Raw genomic sequence first — 21,088 nt, 5'->3', positions numbered from 1 at the left:
TTGCATGCAGGAGATCATACAGAGGAAGCACCCTTGTGGAGAAGAAGGTAGAGAACACCTGATCGGGAGTAGGTCATGACGATGACACTTCCTGGTTATTTGTCCATGTTCTCTGATACTGCATTCTGTGCTGTCCACAATGTGGACTTTTTATTGACACTTACAACAGACAGCCCAACGCTAGGGAAATACTGATGTAGTATGTTGGAAGTAGTAAGATGGACACGATGGCGACAGGGAGCGGCAGCTGAAACGCTGTTTATGTGCTGCACGAAAGCCACCGGATCGGCCAGCTTGCACCACCGACACATTGGCCTCCCCAGATGCACTGCACGTGGCTGAGCCACCCTGCTTCCAGCTGCCAAACAGTGGCATGTGAGACCTCATAGGACTTAGCAATTGACAACACCTTGTCAAGGGTTTTTTTATTGGAGGGCCCATTGCCAGACTTCTGTATCAGGGGCAGAGCAAATTATAACATCCTCAACCATGTCATCCACATATGACTCTTTTAACTTTGATGTGACAAAATGACACTTGTGCCTGAGGGTATGGTAAGTCGCGGCTCAGTGACGATAAGACTGATGGGGTGTTTTCTTGCATTGATAGAATTCAACACTAGCGGGCTCAACGTGCCTGTGGTGGCGATAATAGTAAGACAACAGTGAGCATAAATTATTAAAAGACAATGATGAAAGTTCCTGCAATGGGGCCAACTACCACAGCACCTGATACAAGGTGGGAGAAATACATGAAAAGTAGAGTGCAAACAAAAACCGTGCATGACATACTGCTTCATGGTGCCGTTCATACGCTTCCTAATCTGCCACTTCCTCGTAAAACAGTGAGAATGGAGGAGAAAACACAGCCAGAGATGAAGGGGACAAAGCAATGCTGGCACAGCCGGTCATGTGACCATAAGAAGTTCCGTCTGTTGTTACATCAATGTTTGAAACAGAGCTTCCATGCCACAACAAGAAAAAGTTCACAATCTAATGACAAAAACAACCACACAGCAAAGCATTCAAAAAACAACCCTACTCATCACCAGTGAGTTCTGACTACAAAAACACACATTTAATAACAAACATAACCCGTCATTACTTCAAGAGTACTGGAACACAAAAACACTTGCTACGAAGTGGTTGTCCCACTAGTCCAAGACATGTAGGCTGAATGTAAACATACGACTGATGACGAGGCTGGCTAGACCCAATTCTATAATGCATTGGTTGGCATGTAGAATGCACTGTGGAGAGATTTCGTATGCCTCTGAAAGTGGAGGCCTCTGTCAGTGCTAGCATCTTGCCACCCCTGTAGTGTGCTGTACAGCTGTGCCCTCAGATCGCAGGTGCAGAATCTTGTATGGGCCACTACAATATACAATGCAGGTTCTTTCAATGCCACTGTTGCAAAATACTAATACAAATTCTTTACAAATGAATGGAAAAACTGGTAAAAGCTAACCTCGAGGAATATCAGTTTGGATTCTTTAGAAATATTGGAACACACGGGGCAATACTGACCCTACTACTTAACTTAGAAGGTAAGATAAGGAAAGGCAACTGTATGTTTATAGCATTTGTAGACTTAGAAAAAACTTTTGACAATGTTGATTGGAATACTCTCTTTCAAGTTCTGAAGGTGGCAGGGGTCAACTACAGGGAGGGAAAGGCTATTTACAATTTGTACAGAAACCAGATGGCAGTTATAAGAATCGAAGGGCATGAAAGGGAAGTAGTGGTTGCGAATGGAGGGAGTTATTCAATCCCGATCCCGGATGTTATTCAATCTGCATATTGAGCAAGGAGTAAAGGAAACAAAAGAAAAATTCGGGGAAGGAAATAAAAACTTTGGAATTTGCCTATGACATTGTAATTCTATCAGAGACAGGAAAGAACTTGTCTTTAAAGGAGGATATTAGATGAAAATCAACAAAAGCAAAATGAGGATAATGGAATGTGGTCAAATTAAATCAGATGATGCTGAGGGAATTAGATTAGGAAATCAGAAACTTAAAGCAGTAAATGAGTTTTGCTATTTGGGGAGCAAAATAACTGATGATGGTCAAGGTAGAGAGGATATAAAATGTAGACTGGCTAGGGCAAGGAAAGAATTTCAGAAGAAGAGAAATTTGTTAACATTGAGTATAGATTTAAATGTCAGGAAGTCTTTTGTGAAAGTATTTGTATGGAGTGTAGGCATGTATGGAAGTGAAACATGGAGGATAAATAGTTTGGACAAGAAAAGAATAGAAGGTTTTGAAATGTGGTGCTACAGAAGACGGCCGAAGATTAGATGGGTAGATCATGTAACTAATGAGGAGGTATTGAATAAAATTGGGGAGAAGAGGAGTTTGTGGCACAACTGGACTAGAAGAAGGGATCGGTTGGTAGGAAATATTCTGAGGCAACAAGTGATCACCAATTTAGTGTTGGAGGCCATCGTGGAGGGTAAAAATCATAGAGGGAGATCAAGAGATGAATACACCAAGCAGATTCAGAAGGATGTCGGTTGCAGTAGTTATTCAGAGATGAAGAGACTTGCACAGGAAAGAGTATCATTGAGAGCTCCATCAAACCAGTCTCTGGACTGAAGCCCACAACAACAGTTTTCAGTTAGTCATTTTCAGTTTTGTCATTGAGTATCTTTTAGACATCTGTCATCTGACGTATATTCATTGCAGTGTTCCCCTTATATTGAATTTTACTCCTTTTTTGCTGTCTATGTAATATGGCAAGACTTTGTTACAGAGATCTTAATTAATGCTGATTTATGTTGCTAATGTAGCTGGAGTGCTGCTATGTGTTCATTAAATGTAACTTTGAAATGACCTTTTTCAATTTATGCAGGTACGGCTTGCAGCATGTGTAGCTGTGCGGAAATTTTTCCTGGCTCTGCCGGAGAAGTCTCGCAATGCCTTCTATCCCCAACTGCTGCCTAGGATGTGCCTGAACAGGTAATGAAACCTTCATCTCTGTAAGATTTATATGTGTGGTTCAGTACAGGAGTCAGTATTCTGTTGCTAAGGTCATTAACAGTAACAGGCTTTTTACAGATATATGACAAGAAATTGTAATCACTAAAAATTTTATAAAAATCATTTTATGAAGTTATTGTATAGTTTTCACAGACTTGAGAAAATACTCCATACTTTGCCAATGTTCCACAAAATTGTATTTCACACAACCTAAGTTTTGTGTAAGAAGCCCATTATCTATGTTACTATTCAAAGACGTTAGTTGTGCGCCGAAATATCGTGGCAGGAAGTTACTGATATCCGGCAGTTCTCCCGTGTTTTTATGGAACGTTAGTTGTGCCTTCTAATATACTATAAAGCAAAAAATCTGTAACCAAAAGTAATTAAGTGACAATACAAGCATTGGTGTTGTAATATCTAATAGATTAGTTGTTATATTTATGCAGTATTGGCATTGGGTTAAATAGGTTCCAGGTTATATATAGAATTCTCACAATCCACTGTTGTGACTGGAGTACTATTTACTACACAACATGGATCCAAGGTGGTTTCAGTAATTTTCAGAGTATCCGGGGGTGGAGTGTTATAAAAATTAACAGCACACTGTAGGTGGGGTAGTAGGAGCAAAGCTAAGTATTTTCTTTTAGCTATTGTGGCAGTATCCAGAAATAGTGAGGAAGAGTTCGGTTGGGTTGTTTGGGGGAAGAGACCAAACAGTGAGGTCATCGGTCTCATTGGATTAGGTAAGTTGGCCGTGCCCTTCCAAAGGAACCATCCCAGCATTTTCCTGGAGGGATTTAGGGAAATCACGGAAAACCTAAATCGGGACGGCCAGACGCGGGATTGAACCGTCGTCCTCCCGAATGTGAGTCCAGTGTGCTAACCACTGCGCCACCTCACTCGGTAGTGAGGAAGAAAAATTCGTTTGGTCATTCAGTAGCAGTTCTGGGTGGCTCTCCAGACGTTTTAAGGTTTCTAGCCTGCCAAGCCCTGAAAGTGTCTGTCCTCTGTGTCACAAGTGCTGTATTTTGACACTGGTTCGATAAAAGAAAAAGTGTTTGATTGTGTAAAAATTTATTTTATGTTAAAACACATTCCAGTCTGCAGAACTCTGAAATAAACATTACTGATTTCAGTGCAAGTCATAGTAATTTTTCACTCGTTTTACAAATGTAGCCCTAATGATACAGTTTATTACATTATGAAAAAAACATGAAAGTTCATTCGTATTGAAAGGAACAGATTTTAATATGTTCTTACTGAATGAGCTTCAAGCATAATTGCTGCTGGATTTACTGTGTAATAAATCACCCAATTTTCAGACAGAAAATACAAAAGTTGTTATAAGTGACTTCAACAGTAATAGCAATGTATGGGGATATGATCATGAAGAAGAGAATGTGGCCTCTGTGCAAGAATGGCAAAAATGAAGCATCTTACTTTAATCAATGATGCAAAATTACCTTTACCATTCAACAGAGGTAGGAGGCACACTTACAGTGCTGACCTCATACTCAATAACAAGAGTTTCAGGTAACAGTGTGTAAAATTTGCTCCCCAATATCTAACTCGCAACATAGACTAATGATGTGCCAAGTTTTACTGTGGTCAGGCCACAGAAAGTACTCTTTTGTAGAAGACAGAATTTTGAAAAGGCAGAATGGTTGAAATTTGCAGAAATTTTGGATGTTAAAGTATCTTCAGTAGAACATAATCCAGAACCCTATAATATCTGCACTGCAGCTATAAAGAGATGCTCCAGAATATCTATACCTTGCAGCTGCCAGACATATTATAGCCGTGGTCTCATCACACGTGAAGCTGCTCTACTTTCAGAATACCACAATTTATTACATAAAAATCCATTTGGTGAAGCAACTGTGGAAACTAGAAACAAGTGCTTATTACTATAAAAAAGAGAAAAAGGGCTCAGTAGATTAGAACTATTGAGGACTTAGATACGAGAAGAGACATCTATCGAGCATGGAGACTTTTAAGACATTTAAGCAATGATACAACGAAGACCACTAAACATTACAGGGTGTTACAAAAAGGTACGGCCAAACTTTCAGGAAACATTCCTCACACACAAATAAAGAAAATATGTTATGTGGACATGTGTCCGGAAACACTTACTTTCCATGTTACAGCTCATTTTATTACTTCTCTTCAAATCACATTAATCATGGAATGGAATCACACAGCAACAGAACGTACCAGCGTGACTTCAAACACTTTGTTACAGGAAATGTTCAAAATGTCCTCCGTTAGCAAGGATACATGCATCCACCCTCCGTCACATGGAATCCCTGATGCGCTGATGCAGCCCTGGAGAATGGCGTATTGTATCACAGCTGTCGACAATACGAGCACGAAGAGTCTCTACATTTGGTACCGGGGTTGCGTAGACAAGAGCTTTCAAATGCCCCCATAAATGAAAGTCAAGAGGGTTGAGGTCAGGAGAGCGTGGAGGCCATGGAATTGGTCTGCCTCTACCAATCCATCGGTCACCGAATCTGTTGTTGAGAAGTGTACGAACACTTCGACTGAAATGTGCAGGAGCTCCATCGTGCATGAACCACATGTTGTGTCGTACTTGTAAAGGCACATGTTCTAGCAGCACAGGTAGTGTATACCGTATGAAATCATGATAACGTGCTCCATTGAGCGTAGGTGGAAGAACATGGGGCCCAATCAAGAACAGAGTGAGGTGGCGCAGTGGTTAGCACACTGGACTCGCATTCGGGAGGACGACGGTTCAATCCCGTCTCCGGCCATCCTGATTTAGGTTTTCCGTGATTTCCCTAAATCATTTCAGGCAAATGCCGGGATGGTTCCTTTGAAAGGGCACGGCCGATTTCCTTCCCAATCCTTCCCTAACCCGAGCTTGCGCTCCGTCTCTAATGACCTCGTTGTCGACGGGACGTTAAACACTAACCACCACCACCCAATCAAGACATAACCAACAATGCCTGCCCCAACATTCACAGAAAATCTGTGTTGATGACGTGATTGCACAATTGCGTGCAGATTCTCATCAGCCCACACATGTTGATTGTGAAAATTTACAATTTTATCACGTTGGAATGAAGCCTCATCTGCAAAGAGAACATTTGCACTGAAATGAGGATTGACACATTGTTGAATGAACCATTCGCAGAAGTGTACCCGTGGAGGCCAATCAGCTGCTGATAGTGCCTGCACACGCTGTACACGGTACGGAAACAACTGGTTCTCCCGTAGCACTCTCCATACAGTGACGTGGTCAACGTTACCTTGTACAGCAGCAACTTCTCTGACACTGACATTAGGGTTATCGTCAACTGCACCAAGAATTGCCTCGTCCATTGCAGGTGTCCTCATCGTTCTGGGTCTTCCCCAGTCGCGAGTCATAGGCTGGAATGTTCCGTGCTCCCTAAGACGCCGATCAATTGCTTCGAACGTCTTCCTGTCGGGACACCTTCGTTCTGGAAATCTGTCTCGATACAAATGTACCGCGACACAGCTATTGCCCCGTGCTAATCCATACATCAAATGGGCATCTGCCAACTCCGCATTTGTAAACATTGCACTGACTGCAAAACCACGTTCGTGATGAACACTAACCTGTTGATGCTACGTACTGATGTGCTTGATGCTAGTACTGTAGAGCAATGAGTCGCATGTCAACACAAGCACCGAAGTCAACATTACCTTCCTTCAATTGGGCCAACTGGCGGTGAATCGAGGAAGTACAGTACATACTGACAAAACTAAAATGAGCTCTAACATGGAATTTAAGCGTTTCCGAACACATGTCCACATAACATATTTTCTTTATTCGCGTGTGAGGAATGTTTCCTGAAAGTTTGGCCGTACCTTTTTGTAACACCCTGAATAACATAACTGGCAACTGAATAGCACATCAGTTACTACTAAATGGGAAGGCCACCAAAAAATCTAAAATGTTCAAGCTTTCTGGAGAAGAGCAAGAGGAGAGTAGTTAGCTATCAAACAGAGTAAAAATGGAAAATGGAAAAATCAGTTTCCAAGAATAGTCACACTAATGCTCTGCATGCTGTCTTTTATATACGAGCTACACTTCCCTGAAATTCTTCCTGTAAACTGAAGTCAACCATTCGCCTTCCTTCTGTGTTTGTTCTATTATGTGTCACTCAGTTGTGTTAACCAGCACACTACTGATGCTGTATGCAAACATTAAGAGATTGTTTTTCTTACTCATCTGCATGAACTCACATTTTTTTATACATTTAAAGCGAGCTGTCACTCATCACACCAACTAATAATTCTGTCTGTCACCTTGTATTCTCTGACAGAAACTCAACAACCTACCCGTACACAACAACATCAGCAGCAACCAGCTGTAGATTGCTGCTCACCCTCTCTGTCAGATCATTTATTTGTACAGAGAGTGAGAGCGATCCTATCACACTTCCCTAGGACACTCCTGGTGATACCCTCGTACTTGCCGTCAACCTTCTACTAGTTGTGCCAGCTGACAGGTAGCTATTCCTCAAGTTTGCCAGGTGCATTTTGTGGTGATGTTTGTGTTTCAGGCTATTAAAGATTCGTGTGGACTGCTCATTGAACGTTTGGGAAATATAAATGAAAACTTTGATCCTAAACATAATTGTAGGAGGACTTCAGTGTTCTATGTGCATGCATGTAAAAGATATACCCTTATGAAACTGGATGGTTCTTTTTAGAGTGAAAACATTGTAGTCAGATGTGTAAGTAAAAATTTAGACCAAGTTACTACCTTCATTCACGTAGGAGATAAAGTGTCGTGAATCTGGATGAATCTTAATGAAACAGCATGTGCATTGTACAGTAAAACCCTGTTGCAGGTACTACATGGTAGCAGAAGGTGTGAGATTGTATTCGCAAGAAACGTGGCGACAGGTAGCGGGAGCGGCAGGGGTGGAGTTGGTGGAGTCACACTTGGAGGCGGCGGTCGCATACTACGAAAAGGTGGCGCTGGACGCGGACGGCGACGCCGCGGCCCGGGAGGCTTCCTGTTCGTGCTTCGGGGAGGTGGCGGCCAAACTGTCCCACTGTGTGGTGCGGCCACACACGGGCCGCATGCTCAAGGTGCTGCTAACCTGCTTCAGGGATGACTGCTGGCCAGTCAGGGACGGTACGTGTGCTGACTGTTACTGTGTGTAGCTCTCAGGGCCAGGTTCTCACCCCCAGCAGGATGGGCTGCGTATTCTGTGTCTATACTAGCCAAATACTTGGCATTCCCTGGTTGCTTATTTTCTGTCACCTCCCTCCCAACAGTGCAGTGAAATTGTAGTGATCCTTCTGTCAGTTATCTTCCCTCAAATTACAGGGTAATGAGTGTTTTTTATAAAAGACGGCTATCTCAGAAAATAATTAGTAATGATTCTAGTTAACTTTGCTTATATATACAGACTGTCCCATGAGGAATGGTTGGGAACAGTCATTCAAAGCAAAAAACTCTAGTACACATGAGCTCTAAAATGTGTACCTTAAGAGCTATGAGTAGTTCTTCACTTACTAAAACAAGGAAAAAAAAATATTCAGCAAACATGGGTTCTAAACTGCATACTTTAAAAACTATGAGTACTTGTCCATCTTCACTACTGTGAAACACATCTCGTCCACTGAACAAGTGCTCATAGCTCTTAAGCAGGTAAACAAAAAAATGTTTTATTTTATGGCCAATTTTTTTCCAATTTTGGTGTTATTTTTTGCCAAGTTTGGTGTTATTTTTTGCCAATTTTGGTGTTATTTTTTACTAATTTTGGTATTATTTTTTCCAACTTTGGCGTTATTTTTTATCAAATTTTGTGCTTTTTGTTGCCAAACTCAGTGCTATTTTGTTGCCAATTTCTCTGTTACTTTCTTGCCAATTTCACTTTTTTTCTTAATTTCATTGTTATTGTTTTGCCAAATTGTGTGGTGCTTTTTTTTTACCAAATTTGGTGTATTTGTTGCCAATTTTTGTGTTATTTTTTACCAAATTTGGCATTTTGTGCCAAAATCTTTCTTATTTTTTGCCAAATTTGTTGTTTTTCCCAAATTTGGTGTTATTTTTTCCCAGATTCCGTGTTACAATTTTCATCACATTCAGTGTTTCTTTTGCCAAATTCCATTTTTTTCCAATTTTAGTGCTTTTTGCTTTACATCATAGTTTGTTATAAGGGAAATAAACTGTCATTTTTAGATCATAGATGATCCTCGGCCTTGAAAAATAAAGAAGGCAAAATGTGATTTCAGCGTTCAATAACTAGCAGTTACGAACATTGATAAATTCTTGTCCTCAGATTTATAACATTTTGTGTATGAGAAAATGACAGATTTCATGAAATTTCATAAAAAGCACTGGTTTTGAATTATTTTGTGGAGGCCACCAGTTTTGTGTTATTTTTTGCATTACTATGTTCGAAGTTTTTCCTGGTACTACTCTTTAGATATGAATTTTAGAACCCAGGTTTATCAGCCAGTTTTTTCTTGTTTTGGGTCTTCCTACCTCCTCCCAAAATATGGGAAGCAAAGAACTTGCAGTAGAAGAGATCCGTTTTGCAGTATCAAAGTTGAAGAACTGCTCAGAGCCCTTAAGATGCATTTTAGGGTTTTTCTGCTTCAAATGACTGTGCCTGTCACATCCTTGAGTATTGGCTAATTCTCCTGTGACAACCTGTAAATAAAAATTTTGTCCCATACATATTTTCGGTAGAACATGGACATCAAAGAAGCTAGTGCACTGGTTGGGGTTTTGCATTAGTTAGAATACTCAACTTTGAGAGCTCAAGTCTAGACCAAGGTGTAATTTTTTTTTTTTTTTTTTTACTCTAGACTGCATGATATGGTATCAGGCTTCTTAATTGTTATACAGCAATTGCAGCAGATGCCATACAAAATGATCAGTTATTTAATACTAACATAGAAATGAGATTACAATAATTATTTTATTAGTCAATTTTTAAAGATGTATTTTGTGTTAAAATGTTGCTTGGTTGCCTTCCACACTCAGCACCCCTCCATGTTTTCCACCTCATGAATATTTCTAACATGTCTGACCAGTGAGTGTTATTTTTAGTGTTTAAAAAACTATAGTTGTAGTGTGGGCTGGTAGATAAAGCTAATGAGGTTCCTCGACACTGTAGACATGCAGATACTGCACTTTCTTGCCTACAGTAGGACAGGTGTCATTTAAGAAACAGTGTATTGTATAGCACTAATTGGCAGATCAAAATCGGAAAAATAATAAACCTAGACCTCTTCAATATCTCTCTCTCTCTCTCTGTGTGTGTGTGTGTGTGTGTGTGTGTGTGTGTGTGTGTGTGTGTGTGTGTGTGTGTGTGTGTACCAGACAGGCACACTGGAAAAGATCGCTGTGTGCTATATTATTAGCTATCAGACTAAATTCTTCACCAGAAGTAGAGTTTGAATGTGTATGATACAGTCTTTTAAAAATTCAGCTTTGAAGATTATATTATTTTTGGGCACTGTTAAATGTAAAACACTTCGAGCATTTAAACAGAATAACCGGTAGCTGACTGTGCATTCACTGGTCCAGTTCTCACTAGTTACAACTCTTTTTTGTGTTTATTGACAGATGGAGATATTAATTCAGAAAAATTGAATTATAGTTTTTATTACAATTTATAGCTTTTTTCTTTTATTTACTGATCACCTGAAAATGTCTGCCTCCACAGCCGAGTGTTTAGTGCATGTAATTCTCGTGCAGAGGAACTGGGTTCAATTCCCAGTAGTGCCGGGGATTTTTCCATGGCAAGGGGACTGGAACAGAGTGCGTTCAGCCTTGTGATGCTAATTGAGGAGCTACTCGAATGGGAAGTAGTGGTGCCAATATCTGGAAAGCCATCAATGACTGGGAGAGCGGAGTGCTGATGCAGTGCCCCTCCATACTAAATCCATGTGTCACATAGCAGAGGATACATGGTGGCCACTTGATACAGCATAACTTTCAGGGACTGAGCATGGAGTTTACTTTTTTTTAGTTTTAATTGCATGAAACTTGAAGTATCACAATAAATTAAAGTTTAGTATAAAATTGCAAAATCTCTAATATAAAATAAATTATGTTGTTATCTCTAGAGACTCTACAGTATTATAGAGGTACGTAATTTTTTCATTTAACGATAAGGCACTTTGCTTGTCTATATCAAATTCTAACTGATTTTCATGCAAATATTAATGAACAATAAACATGTTGTTTCTCATAAAACATTCTGATAAAATAATTGTAAAATAATTTTTCAGTGTGATAGCAAAAATGAGACAAAATAATTTTGCTACTAGTGGGAATAGAATTATCGATTTCCGAATTACAGGACTTTCGTGCTATGCAGTCAGCTACTGGTGATTGTCAAAATGTACAAAATGTTTGTTGCTTTTTTTTTCTTTTCTTTTTTATAGTTATATCATACTCTTTTCTGAAACTGATGTTCAGACACTGATGTTCAAATCCTGTAAGTATGAATAAAATCAAAAAGAATGACTCCATAAGGTTTCCTTGTTAGATATTTCCCAGTAAGTTGATTCCACTCATGGAGGGGAATTCTAGAAGTTCTGTGTACAGGTATAGCATGTGTACCTAGTCAGAATGGGCTAAGAGTGGACATCATCGGGGTGGGATGAAGGAAAAGGCAAAGAGCTACTTTCAAAAATATTGGTTTATTCCTTTATAGATAACAGTAGGGTACACTCCATTGGTCTGCCAGGCCATAAGCCAGTCTTGGTGGAGCTAGAAGGTATTCACGTTTCCAGACAGAGCATTTGAGAGCTAGGCCCATGTAGGAGAAGGGAGGAAACACAACCTCGCTAGCACAGAGCCAGTACAAGAGAGAACGAGCAGTCTGGGCCAGTTCTCCTTAGCAGCTCCGAACAGGAAGTTTCTCCCCCAAAGTCTCCTGCTGGCTACACACATCTTATTTGTAGGGGGCATTTTCACTGTCAGACATTTGGGAAACAAACAATCTCTGTTGAGGCAATGATTTTGCCACAGAATGTAGACCGTGAGAAATTGTGGGACTTCGATGAGAGAGAAAATTTTGAAATTACACCCATAAGGCAACTATACAGATAAGCACACTTAGATTTTCTTCATATGTACATGATTTGAAGGTCAGTGCCTGAACGTAAATTTTGTAAGCCAATACAATGCATTTCTCGAAAACCTCAAACAAATCGACTCTAAAGATTCCATGCAATGTTAAGAATAAAACATTTCCAACATTTGTAACAAACCCTACTGTATCCGAGCGTGTGTATCCTAGTCCTCCAACTATAATGTCACTGGTTTGATTAGTGGCAACTGTTATTAACTGTCATCTTAACTATTTATTATCAAATTTAAGTGTTAATTAACAGATACTGATTTGCAATTTTTTAATAAAAATTATGTCTTTTAATTTGTCAGTACTAATTGCATGAAAATGTAATTTAAAATTTTGGACAAAGATGTGAAATGTGGTATCATATTTTCTGTGTGATGTTTCATATTTTTGGACCAAATTTTAAATTATTGTAAATACTTACAGTTTGGAGTGATTGTTTTTCCTGTTTAGTGCGTGGCCTGCTTTTTCGTGGTTTGGCAAATTGTGTTGTGTTATTCAACTATGTGGCATGGTGCCCTTCTTGATGGCAGAGTCACCAAGGATCATGTAAATTTTGTTCCATATTTTATTGTACTTTAATTCTTTGTGTATTGTATTCTCTGCGGCAGAATTTGGGGAGTGGTGTGTCCTGCCTACTTGTTGAATATGGGGTGCCTGGGAAACTTGCTTTCTCATATCGATAGAGAATTCTTACGTTCATTCCGATGCAAACATACAGATTGTATATGTCTTTGCTTGGCACAAGCATCTATATCTACATCCACATCCATACTACGCAAGCCACCTGACGGTGTGTGGCGGAGGGTACTTTGAGTACCTCTATCGGTTCTCCCTTCTATTCCAGTCTCGTATTGTTCGTGGAAAGAAAGATTGTCGGTATGCCTCTGTGTGGGCTCTAATCTCTCTGATTTTATCCTCATGGTCTCTTCGCAAGAAATACGTAGGGGGGAGCAATATACTGCTTGACTCCTCGATGAAGGTATGTTCTCGAAACTTCAACAAAAGCCCGTTCCGAGCTACTGAGCGTCTCTCCTGCAGAGTCTTCCACTTGAGTTTATCTATCATCTCCGTAATGCTTTCGCAATTTTTAAAGGATCCTGTAACGAAGCGCGCTGCTCTCCATTGGATCTTCTCTATCTCTTCTATCAAACCTATCCCACACTGGTGAGCAATATTCAAGCAGTGGGCAAACAAGTGTACTGTAACCTACTTCCTTTGTTTTCGGATTGCATTAGGATTCTTCCAATGAATCTCAGTCTGGCATCTGCTTTACCGATGATCAACTTGATATGATCATTCCATTTTAAATCACTCCTAATACCTACTCCCAGATAATTCATGGAATTAACTGCTTCCAGTTGCTGACCTGATATATTGTAGCTAAATGATAAAGGATCTTTCTTTCTATGTATTCGCACCACATTACACTTGTCTACATTGAGATTCAATTGCCATTCCCTGCACAATGTGTCAATTCGTTGCAGATCCTTCTGCATTTCCGTACAATTTTCCATTGTTACAACCTCTGAATATACCACAGCATCATCCGCAAAAAGCCTCAGTGAACTTCCGATGTTATCCACAAGGTCATTTATGTATATTGTGAGTAGCAACGGTCCTACGACACTCCCCTGCGGCACACCTGAAATCACTCTTACTTCGGAAGACTTCTCTCCATTGAGAATGACATGCTGCAGTCTGTTATCTAGGAACTCTTCAATCCAATCACACAATTGGTCTGATAGTCCATATGCTCTTACTTTGTTCATTAAACGGCTGTGGGGAACTGCGCTTGCCTTGCCGTGACTGACAGTCTCGGCGTTTGTGCTACGAATAGCACCAAGGGAATGACCTAATTCTGTTCACCTGCATAACCGCTTGTTTGGAGAACTGTTTTCATAGAGTGGTGCATGCAGCTGTTGCTGCCTGATGGGCCAGTCACTAGCAAGGAACAACTCAACCTGACAAATTGGTGGCTGCTCAAACTTACCGGCTGATAGGGCACCTGCACCTGAATTGTACTGATCTAGTGTTTGCACTGCATGTTGAAATGATGGATTGGACTGTTTGAAAATCTGTTCTCTAAGCTTGACGTTAGTTACATTGTACATGATCGCATCACGTGACATTATCTGTGAATATAAAGCACCACAAGCACATTTGCATTTGCATTTCCTCATCGTGACCTGAAAGCCTGTTACCCACTCGTGATTAGTTTGTTCTGACTGTGTCATGCAATTACAGAATTGATACCTAGCTGCTACCACATTCGTTTGTCGGTCATAATAGTTATCGAATTTACAACCTGAACATATGAAAGTCCACTCGGAGTGGCGTTAGGGAATAGCTTCCAAATGAGTCTGAACACTGCACTTCCTCCTGTGGACAGCAAATAGAGAAGTTTCACAGTACCAGATACATTGTGAGCAGGTATGTGGGCTTCAAACTGTTGCAACCACTTGAGCCATTCCTCTTCTTGTTCATGAAACCGGCGAAAAGGTGCTATAGCAGGGAACAGTCCAGCTTTTGCCTAAATGCTTGTGGGAAACTAGCTAAAATCCATACACAGGCTGGTCACTGTACTATTTGAACCGTGTCTGGCACACCTCTTGTCTCACAAGTTGGTGCATTGCACATTACCCTATAGAGCAGATTGCATTTTCGTGTGATTAATAATTAAAAACAAAAAGCATATTATTATCATCATTATTATTCTTAGTTTTGATTCAGTATTTGTTAATTAACTATTCAGACGATGGAAACTCCAAGTAGGAATATCAACAGTGTAGGAAAGACAGATGCTACTTATGTCCTGTTGCAGACGTGTAATTAAGACACTCACATAAAACTTACAGCTACAGCCTTTGTCAGTAACACACACACAAGCAAGGACACTTCATGAACACCCGACCACAAACTCCAGCACCTCGGACCAGAATGCATCTATCAAATGGGATGCAAGCGGCAATCTGGTTAGGGTGGGGATGGGGAAGGGATAGTAGTGTATAGGTGTGGGGGAGACAAATGCTGTCTGGTGGAGTGTGCAGGGACTAGACTGCCAACAGGCAGTGTCAGGAGGTTCTGAGGCAGGGAGGTGGGGGAAAAAAGAGCAAAAAAGGAGAGGAGTGGGGAAAGATGTATGGATGTATTGGCAGAGGGCTGCAGATAAACAAGGTAGGAGCTGAGAATGGGGAGAAGATGATAGGACAGGGAGTGGAAACAGTTGGTTGGAGGGTGTGGGGATAGCCTATTACTGTAGGTGGAGGCCAGGATTATTACAGGAGCAGAGTGTGTATTGTAAAGATAGCTCCATATGTGCAATTCAGAAAACCTGGTGCTGGAGGGAAGGATCCAAATGGCTTGAGTAGTGAAGCAGATATTGAAATCAAGTGTGTTACGTTCAGCTGCATGTTGTACCACAGGGTGCTCCACTTTGCTGTTGGTGGCCATTCATCTTGGTGACGGCTGGTTGGTAGTCATGCCAATATAGAAAGCTGTGCAATGATTGCAGCAGAGGTGGTAAATGACTGACTGCTTTCACAGGTGGCCTGGCCCCTGATGAGCCTGACCTAATCAGTCTACCTGCAGACAAAGGTTCCACCACTGTTATTATGAATCATAATGACTACCTGGCAGAAGACCTCTGCCGATTTTCTGACTTCAGCCTATAAATTTGGCCAGAGTGATACCATTCCAGAAGTCCAACACAATTCCCTGCTTAAAGCCTTAGGCCCTTCCCAGAACATCTCCCTTGAATCTGTTTCCCTCTTCAGCCTGTGACACTTCACACCCACCTTCTACATGCTCCCCAAAATCCACAAACCAAACAATCCTGGATGCCCCATTGTGGCTGGTTATTGTGCCCCCACTGAAGGAATTTCAGCCCTCAGTGACCAACACCCCCAACCAATTGTCCGTAATATAGCCTCACATGTCACAGACACCAACCACTTCCTTCACTGACTCTCCACCATCCCCACCCCTTTACCTCCCGGATCCCTACTCGTCACTGTTGACACCACCTCCCTATACTCCCAACATCTCTCATGCCCATGGTCTTACCACTATTGAACACTACCTTTCCCAATGTCCTTCTGACTCCAAACCCACTACCTCATTCCTCATACACCTTACTAACTTATCCTAACCCACAACTACTTCTCATTTGAAGAGAAGGTGTATAAACAAATCCATGACACAGCCATGGGCACCTTCATGGCATCCTCCTATACCAACCTTTTTATGTGCCATTTAGAGGAGACCTTCCCAGCCTCCCAAAACACCAAATCCCTGTTCTAGTTCAGGTTAATTGATGATACCGTCATGATCTGGACTCAGGGTCAAAACACCCTATCTTCATTCCTTCACAACCTCAACACCTTCTCTCCCATCCACTTCACGTGGGCCTCCACAACCCAGTGAGGCACCTTCCTAGATGTTGACCTCCTCCTCTCTGATGGCTCCTTCCACACCTCTGTCCATGTTAAAACAACCAACCACCCACAGTACTTGCATCCCTTTCACACCAAAAAATCCTTCCCAAATAGCCTGGCACCTGGGGACAGTGTATCTGCAGTGACAAAAACTCTCTTGCTCAGTATGCTGAGGATCTCACTGAGACCTTCACAGACATGCACTATCCCTCAGACCTAGTCCACAAACAGATCTCTCATGGCAATTCCCCTCACACCTCCAATCCTCTTACCACCCCCAAGAACCAGCCACATAGGAGTGTCCCATTCATTGCCCAGTAACACCCTGGACTGGAAATACTGAACTACATCCTTCTGAAGGGCTTTGTTAACCTATTATGGTGCCCTGAAATGAGGGACATCCTACCTGAGATACTTCCCACCCCCTCCTAAAGTGATGTTCCATCGCCCAACCTACCACCTCATAATCTTGGTCCATCCCTATGCCACTCCCAGTCCCAACCCTCTTACCACAAGGATCATATAACCCTGTGGAAGACCCACGTGCAAAACCTGCCCAGTCCACCCACCCAGCACTTTCTATTCCATTTCTGTCACAGGTTCATCCTACCCCATCAGGCACTCGGCCATCTGTGAAAGCAGCAATGTCATTTACCAACTCAGCTGCAATCACTACACAATTTTTTATATCAGTATGACTACTGACCAGCTGTCCACCAGGATAAACGGCCACTGCCAAGATGTGGCCAAGAGGAAAGTAGACCACTCTGTGGCACAAGAAGCTGCTGGGCATAACAGACTTGATTTCAGTGGTTGCTTCACTACCCGACCCATCTACCCATCTGGATCGTTCCCTCCACCATCAGCTTTTCTGAACTGTGCAGATGGGTGTTGTCCCTACAACACTTTCTCCACTCCCGTAATTATCCTGGCCTCAACCTACAGTAACATACTGCCCCCACACACTCCAACCACCCTCTTTATCCATCATCTTCTCCCATTCTCATCTCCCACCTTGTTTATTTGCAGCCCTCTGCCAATGTATCCACCCGCCTTTCCCCACTCCTCTACTTTTTTGCTCCTTTTTTCCCCACCTCTGTGCCCAACACCTGCCCCACAACCTCCTGACACTGTGCCTGTTGACAGTCTAGTCCCTGCACACTCCACCAGACAGCATTTGTCTCTCTCCCCAGCCATACACTACTGTCCCTTCCTCTTCCCCGCTCCTCCATATTGCTTCTTGCATCCCAAATGATAGTCACATTCCCACCTGAGATGCTGAAGTTTGTGGTCTTTTGTGTGTGTGTGTGTTTTTTTTTACTGATGAAGGCTGTGGCCAAAAGCTGTATGTGAGTGTCTTTTAATTGTGACTATCTGCAACATGACTTGTCTTCTTAATGTTAAGTAGCAATTTGTTTTTTCCTACATCATTAATTAACTATCCAATTTGATAATAAATGTAAATTACAAATAAAACTATAAAATAGTTGCTACTAGCAAGAATCACATTGGCAACTTTACAGTTCCACAACTAGACCACTACTCACTGAGCTGCAGACGTCTCAGTTGAAATGCTCGAACTGTGTAATATTTTCAGTCTTAAGAGCACTTGGAAATCTTCAAATTTGAGTCGTTAGTATTCTTGAGGAGAGTGTGATAGTGCTTAATAAAAGTAATGTTTGTGCACTGACAGTTGATTCACATAAGTATGAAGAAAATCTAAGATGGCCGATGTATAAGGTCCCCTGGCTAGATAACCTGTGCACCTGTTAAATACCCAGCTAGCACTGTCACAGTCTCTGCATGATCTACATGGATACTCTGCAAATCACATTTAAGTGCCTGGCAGAGGGTTCATTGGACCACCTGATAATAACAACACTTCTCAGCCAAAAAGTTCTTTAGGCATTGAAATAGGTGACTGGTGACTCAAGTGAATAGGATGGATATTTCAACAGTTTGTACTTTAAATTTCTTAAATTTGTCACTGACAAAGCATATTTGTTGTGTAATGTATCTGGGACCGAAGTTCATTTCAGTGGGTATCATTCTCTTCATTTTAGTTGTGGTGTGGTATCGAGAAGTTCAGCTTGGCGTTTTCACAGTCAAAATCCAGACAAATCATTACAGACTCACTATTAAAGTAAGGATTACATACATAACCAGTATGTGTGAAATACTGTCACATCTGGAAAACCAGCTGTTAATATTTTTCTTGTATTTTACTATTTTTTTATTTACCAACTCTAATGAAAAAATGTGTCAGAATAATAATTTCATTTTACAAAATTAATTTTCATAGTTTTAAGTTATTGTAATGATTGTACAAAAGAAACATAAAAACCAGAATGATGACTACTTGCTAAGCTATGAAAACCTTTGTTGCACATATCCTTTGAGTGACAATATCTTTGGTTTGAAGTGCTTGTTGATTTGCGATCATTGTAAGTGAGGAGTTTTTCTCTGCTTAGCAGTATGTAAAGTTGTCACTGAGCAGTCACTGTGGAAAGATGTGTTTCTAATGTTAAATGTGCAAGAAAATGCAACAAATGGAAGAATTCCTTAATTTTGTTGTTGTAATTAATTCAGAAGTTACTAATACTACATCGTGTATGTAAAATAATAATACTTGGGCTTCCTGCAAGTAAATGAATGACAATGATCAACAGTCATAGAGAGCATTGATTTGTGATGTTCAAAATGAAATAATTTCATTTCCTGCTCTTGAATAATTTTAAATGTATTGCAGAAGACTCATTCTTTTACAATAAACCGCAATTACAACTAAATTTGTCTTATTCTTCATCTACATTGAGAGCAGGAGCATTATAGTAGGCAGATTCATTGTCATGATTTTTCCTGTTTGGCAATACAGGTATCTCCTGGCATATTCCTCTTCATATACACATGCACACAAATGCTTACTTTTTGCAGAAGTTTGCATGCTTCCACAGATTTTTGTTTCTTCTTAAGGAATGATATTTATTTGCTCCACAGCAATTTCTATTGTTTAGCCTTAATTATGAATTAATACTGTGCTTTGGAACAACTTGAGACTGTAGTCGAACAATTCTTTGTTAAAAAGTAACTGGATCCCTGAAAGCAGCCGTAATGTTGTTTGTGGGTTAAGTTGTTTTCTTTGTTGTGTTTCTCATTTAGATAGGTGGTCGAGTATGGTTAGTGAGGAATCAGTTCTAGAATTTAGAAAACAAAGAGAGTAAGAGCAGCAGTGCAAGTTCATTACTTGGTTTGTGAGACATCCTTGGATTATTCATTGTCAAGAACATTGTGTGTGAAAATTTCTCTCTTCCCCTCTATCTCTCTCTCCTTCTTCTTCTTCTTCTTCTTCTTCTTCTTCTTCATCTGCCTACTTCTGAATTTTTATTCTAAAATGTTAATGTGACTTAAACTTTTCTGTTTTGATATGTTTCCACAGCTTATGAAATGCAATTAAACTTGTGTTCTTTCAGCTGCTTGCATGGCGTGTGGCAGTTTGGTTTCCTGCTTTCCAGATGAGAGTCGCAGTTCTCTGCCTGAGATGTTGCCACTCTTCCAACGCAGCTTACAAGACTCTGTTGCAACGGTAAGTATCCTTCATATACCAGCTCTGAACTCCCTGTTCCTTAAGCTTGGTATTTTCTGAGACTTGTGGAACTGTAAAGAGATGGGGGAACAAGAAGGGAAATGAAATCCATGTATTATTAATTCTGTGGTAGATTCTTCTTTAAATCTGAATGTCTGGCACAAATTATAGAAAAGAGAGATTGGGGCATTATTTGAAGAATCATACATTTGTAATTTTTCAGTTTTCCCCACTGTACATTATCTGTGAAAAGTTCTTCTCAGATGAACAGCCAAATCATAACGGTTGCACTGCACGGTATTTCATCTAGAAAGGTCAGGTTCAGTGATGGACTGTCTTATATACCCTGCCACCAGTAATAAAATATGTAATTAAACAGTGCTACTAAAAAAACATATCATGTTTTGACCAGAAGTGTATGCATTATTTTAAAATATTTGTATTTCATATTCAGCTTGTTATTGCCTTTTGTCAAGAGATACAGGAATTTATACAAACTACAGAATGAATCACTGGCTTTTGTTTCACATTATCACATATTTTCAATATAGACTGACATGGAGAGTGTTTCAGAAACAGACAAACAGCTTTTAACATGTGATAGCACTACCCATTACATATTCAAGCCAACATGTATTACCAGTAAATCATGCTCAACTTTGATTTATGGTACCAGTAATACACTAACATGTAATGTATTACTTATCAGCCAGGTTCAATGAACAGCTGTGAATATAATTTTGTGTGATCCTTCATCAAGAAAACAAGAAAGGTTTCTGAACAAATTAGATACCACATAATCTCTAATTAATTTAGTGCAAAATTATTTTATGTGATCTCTCGTTGTTTTAAAAAAATGGACTTTCAAAATAAAGGGTCAATATACTAAGATAGTAGCTTAGGCATCTGAATATGACCACTGCTCTATGGTGAGAAACAGGAAAAGCAGCACTGTTAGTTGCAGGAAAGCATGAATACACAT

General features: G+C 40.5%; 1 protein-coding gene across 1 annotated transcript in view; it reads left to right on the top strand.

Annotated features, from left to right (window-relative positions):
* LOC126209950 (uncharacterized) overlaps nt 1-21,088 on the top strand; it is a 159,337-nt gene that overhangs the window by 98,689 nt on the left and 39,560 nt on the right. Inside the window, exons 6-8 of the mRNA XM_049939065.1 lie at nt 2,853-2,959; nt 7,828-8,117; nt 19,994-20,106. Coding sequence (XP_049795022.1) covers nt 2,853-2,959; nt 7,828-8,117; nt 19,994-20,106 — 510 coding nt within the window. The remainder of the gene's footprint in view (nt 1-2,852; nt 2,960-7,827; nt 8,118-19,993; nt 20,107-21,088) is intronic.

The sequence above is a fragment of the Schistocerca nitens genome, chromosome 10 (assembly GCF_023898315.1).
Source record: "Schistocerca nitens isolate TAMUIC-IGC-003100 chromosome 10, iqSchNite1.1, whole genome shotgun sequence".
In the NCBI taxonomy this organism is placed as follows: domain Eukaryota; kingdom Metazoa; phylum Arthropoda; class Insecta; order Orthoptera; family Acrididae; genus Schistocerca; species Schistocerca nitens.
The sequence above is the reverse complement of the archived record's forward strand: the minus strand, read 5'-3'. Positions and strand labels throughout refer to the sequence as shown.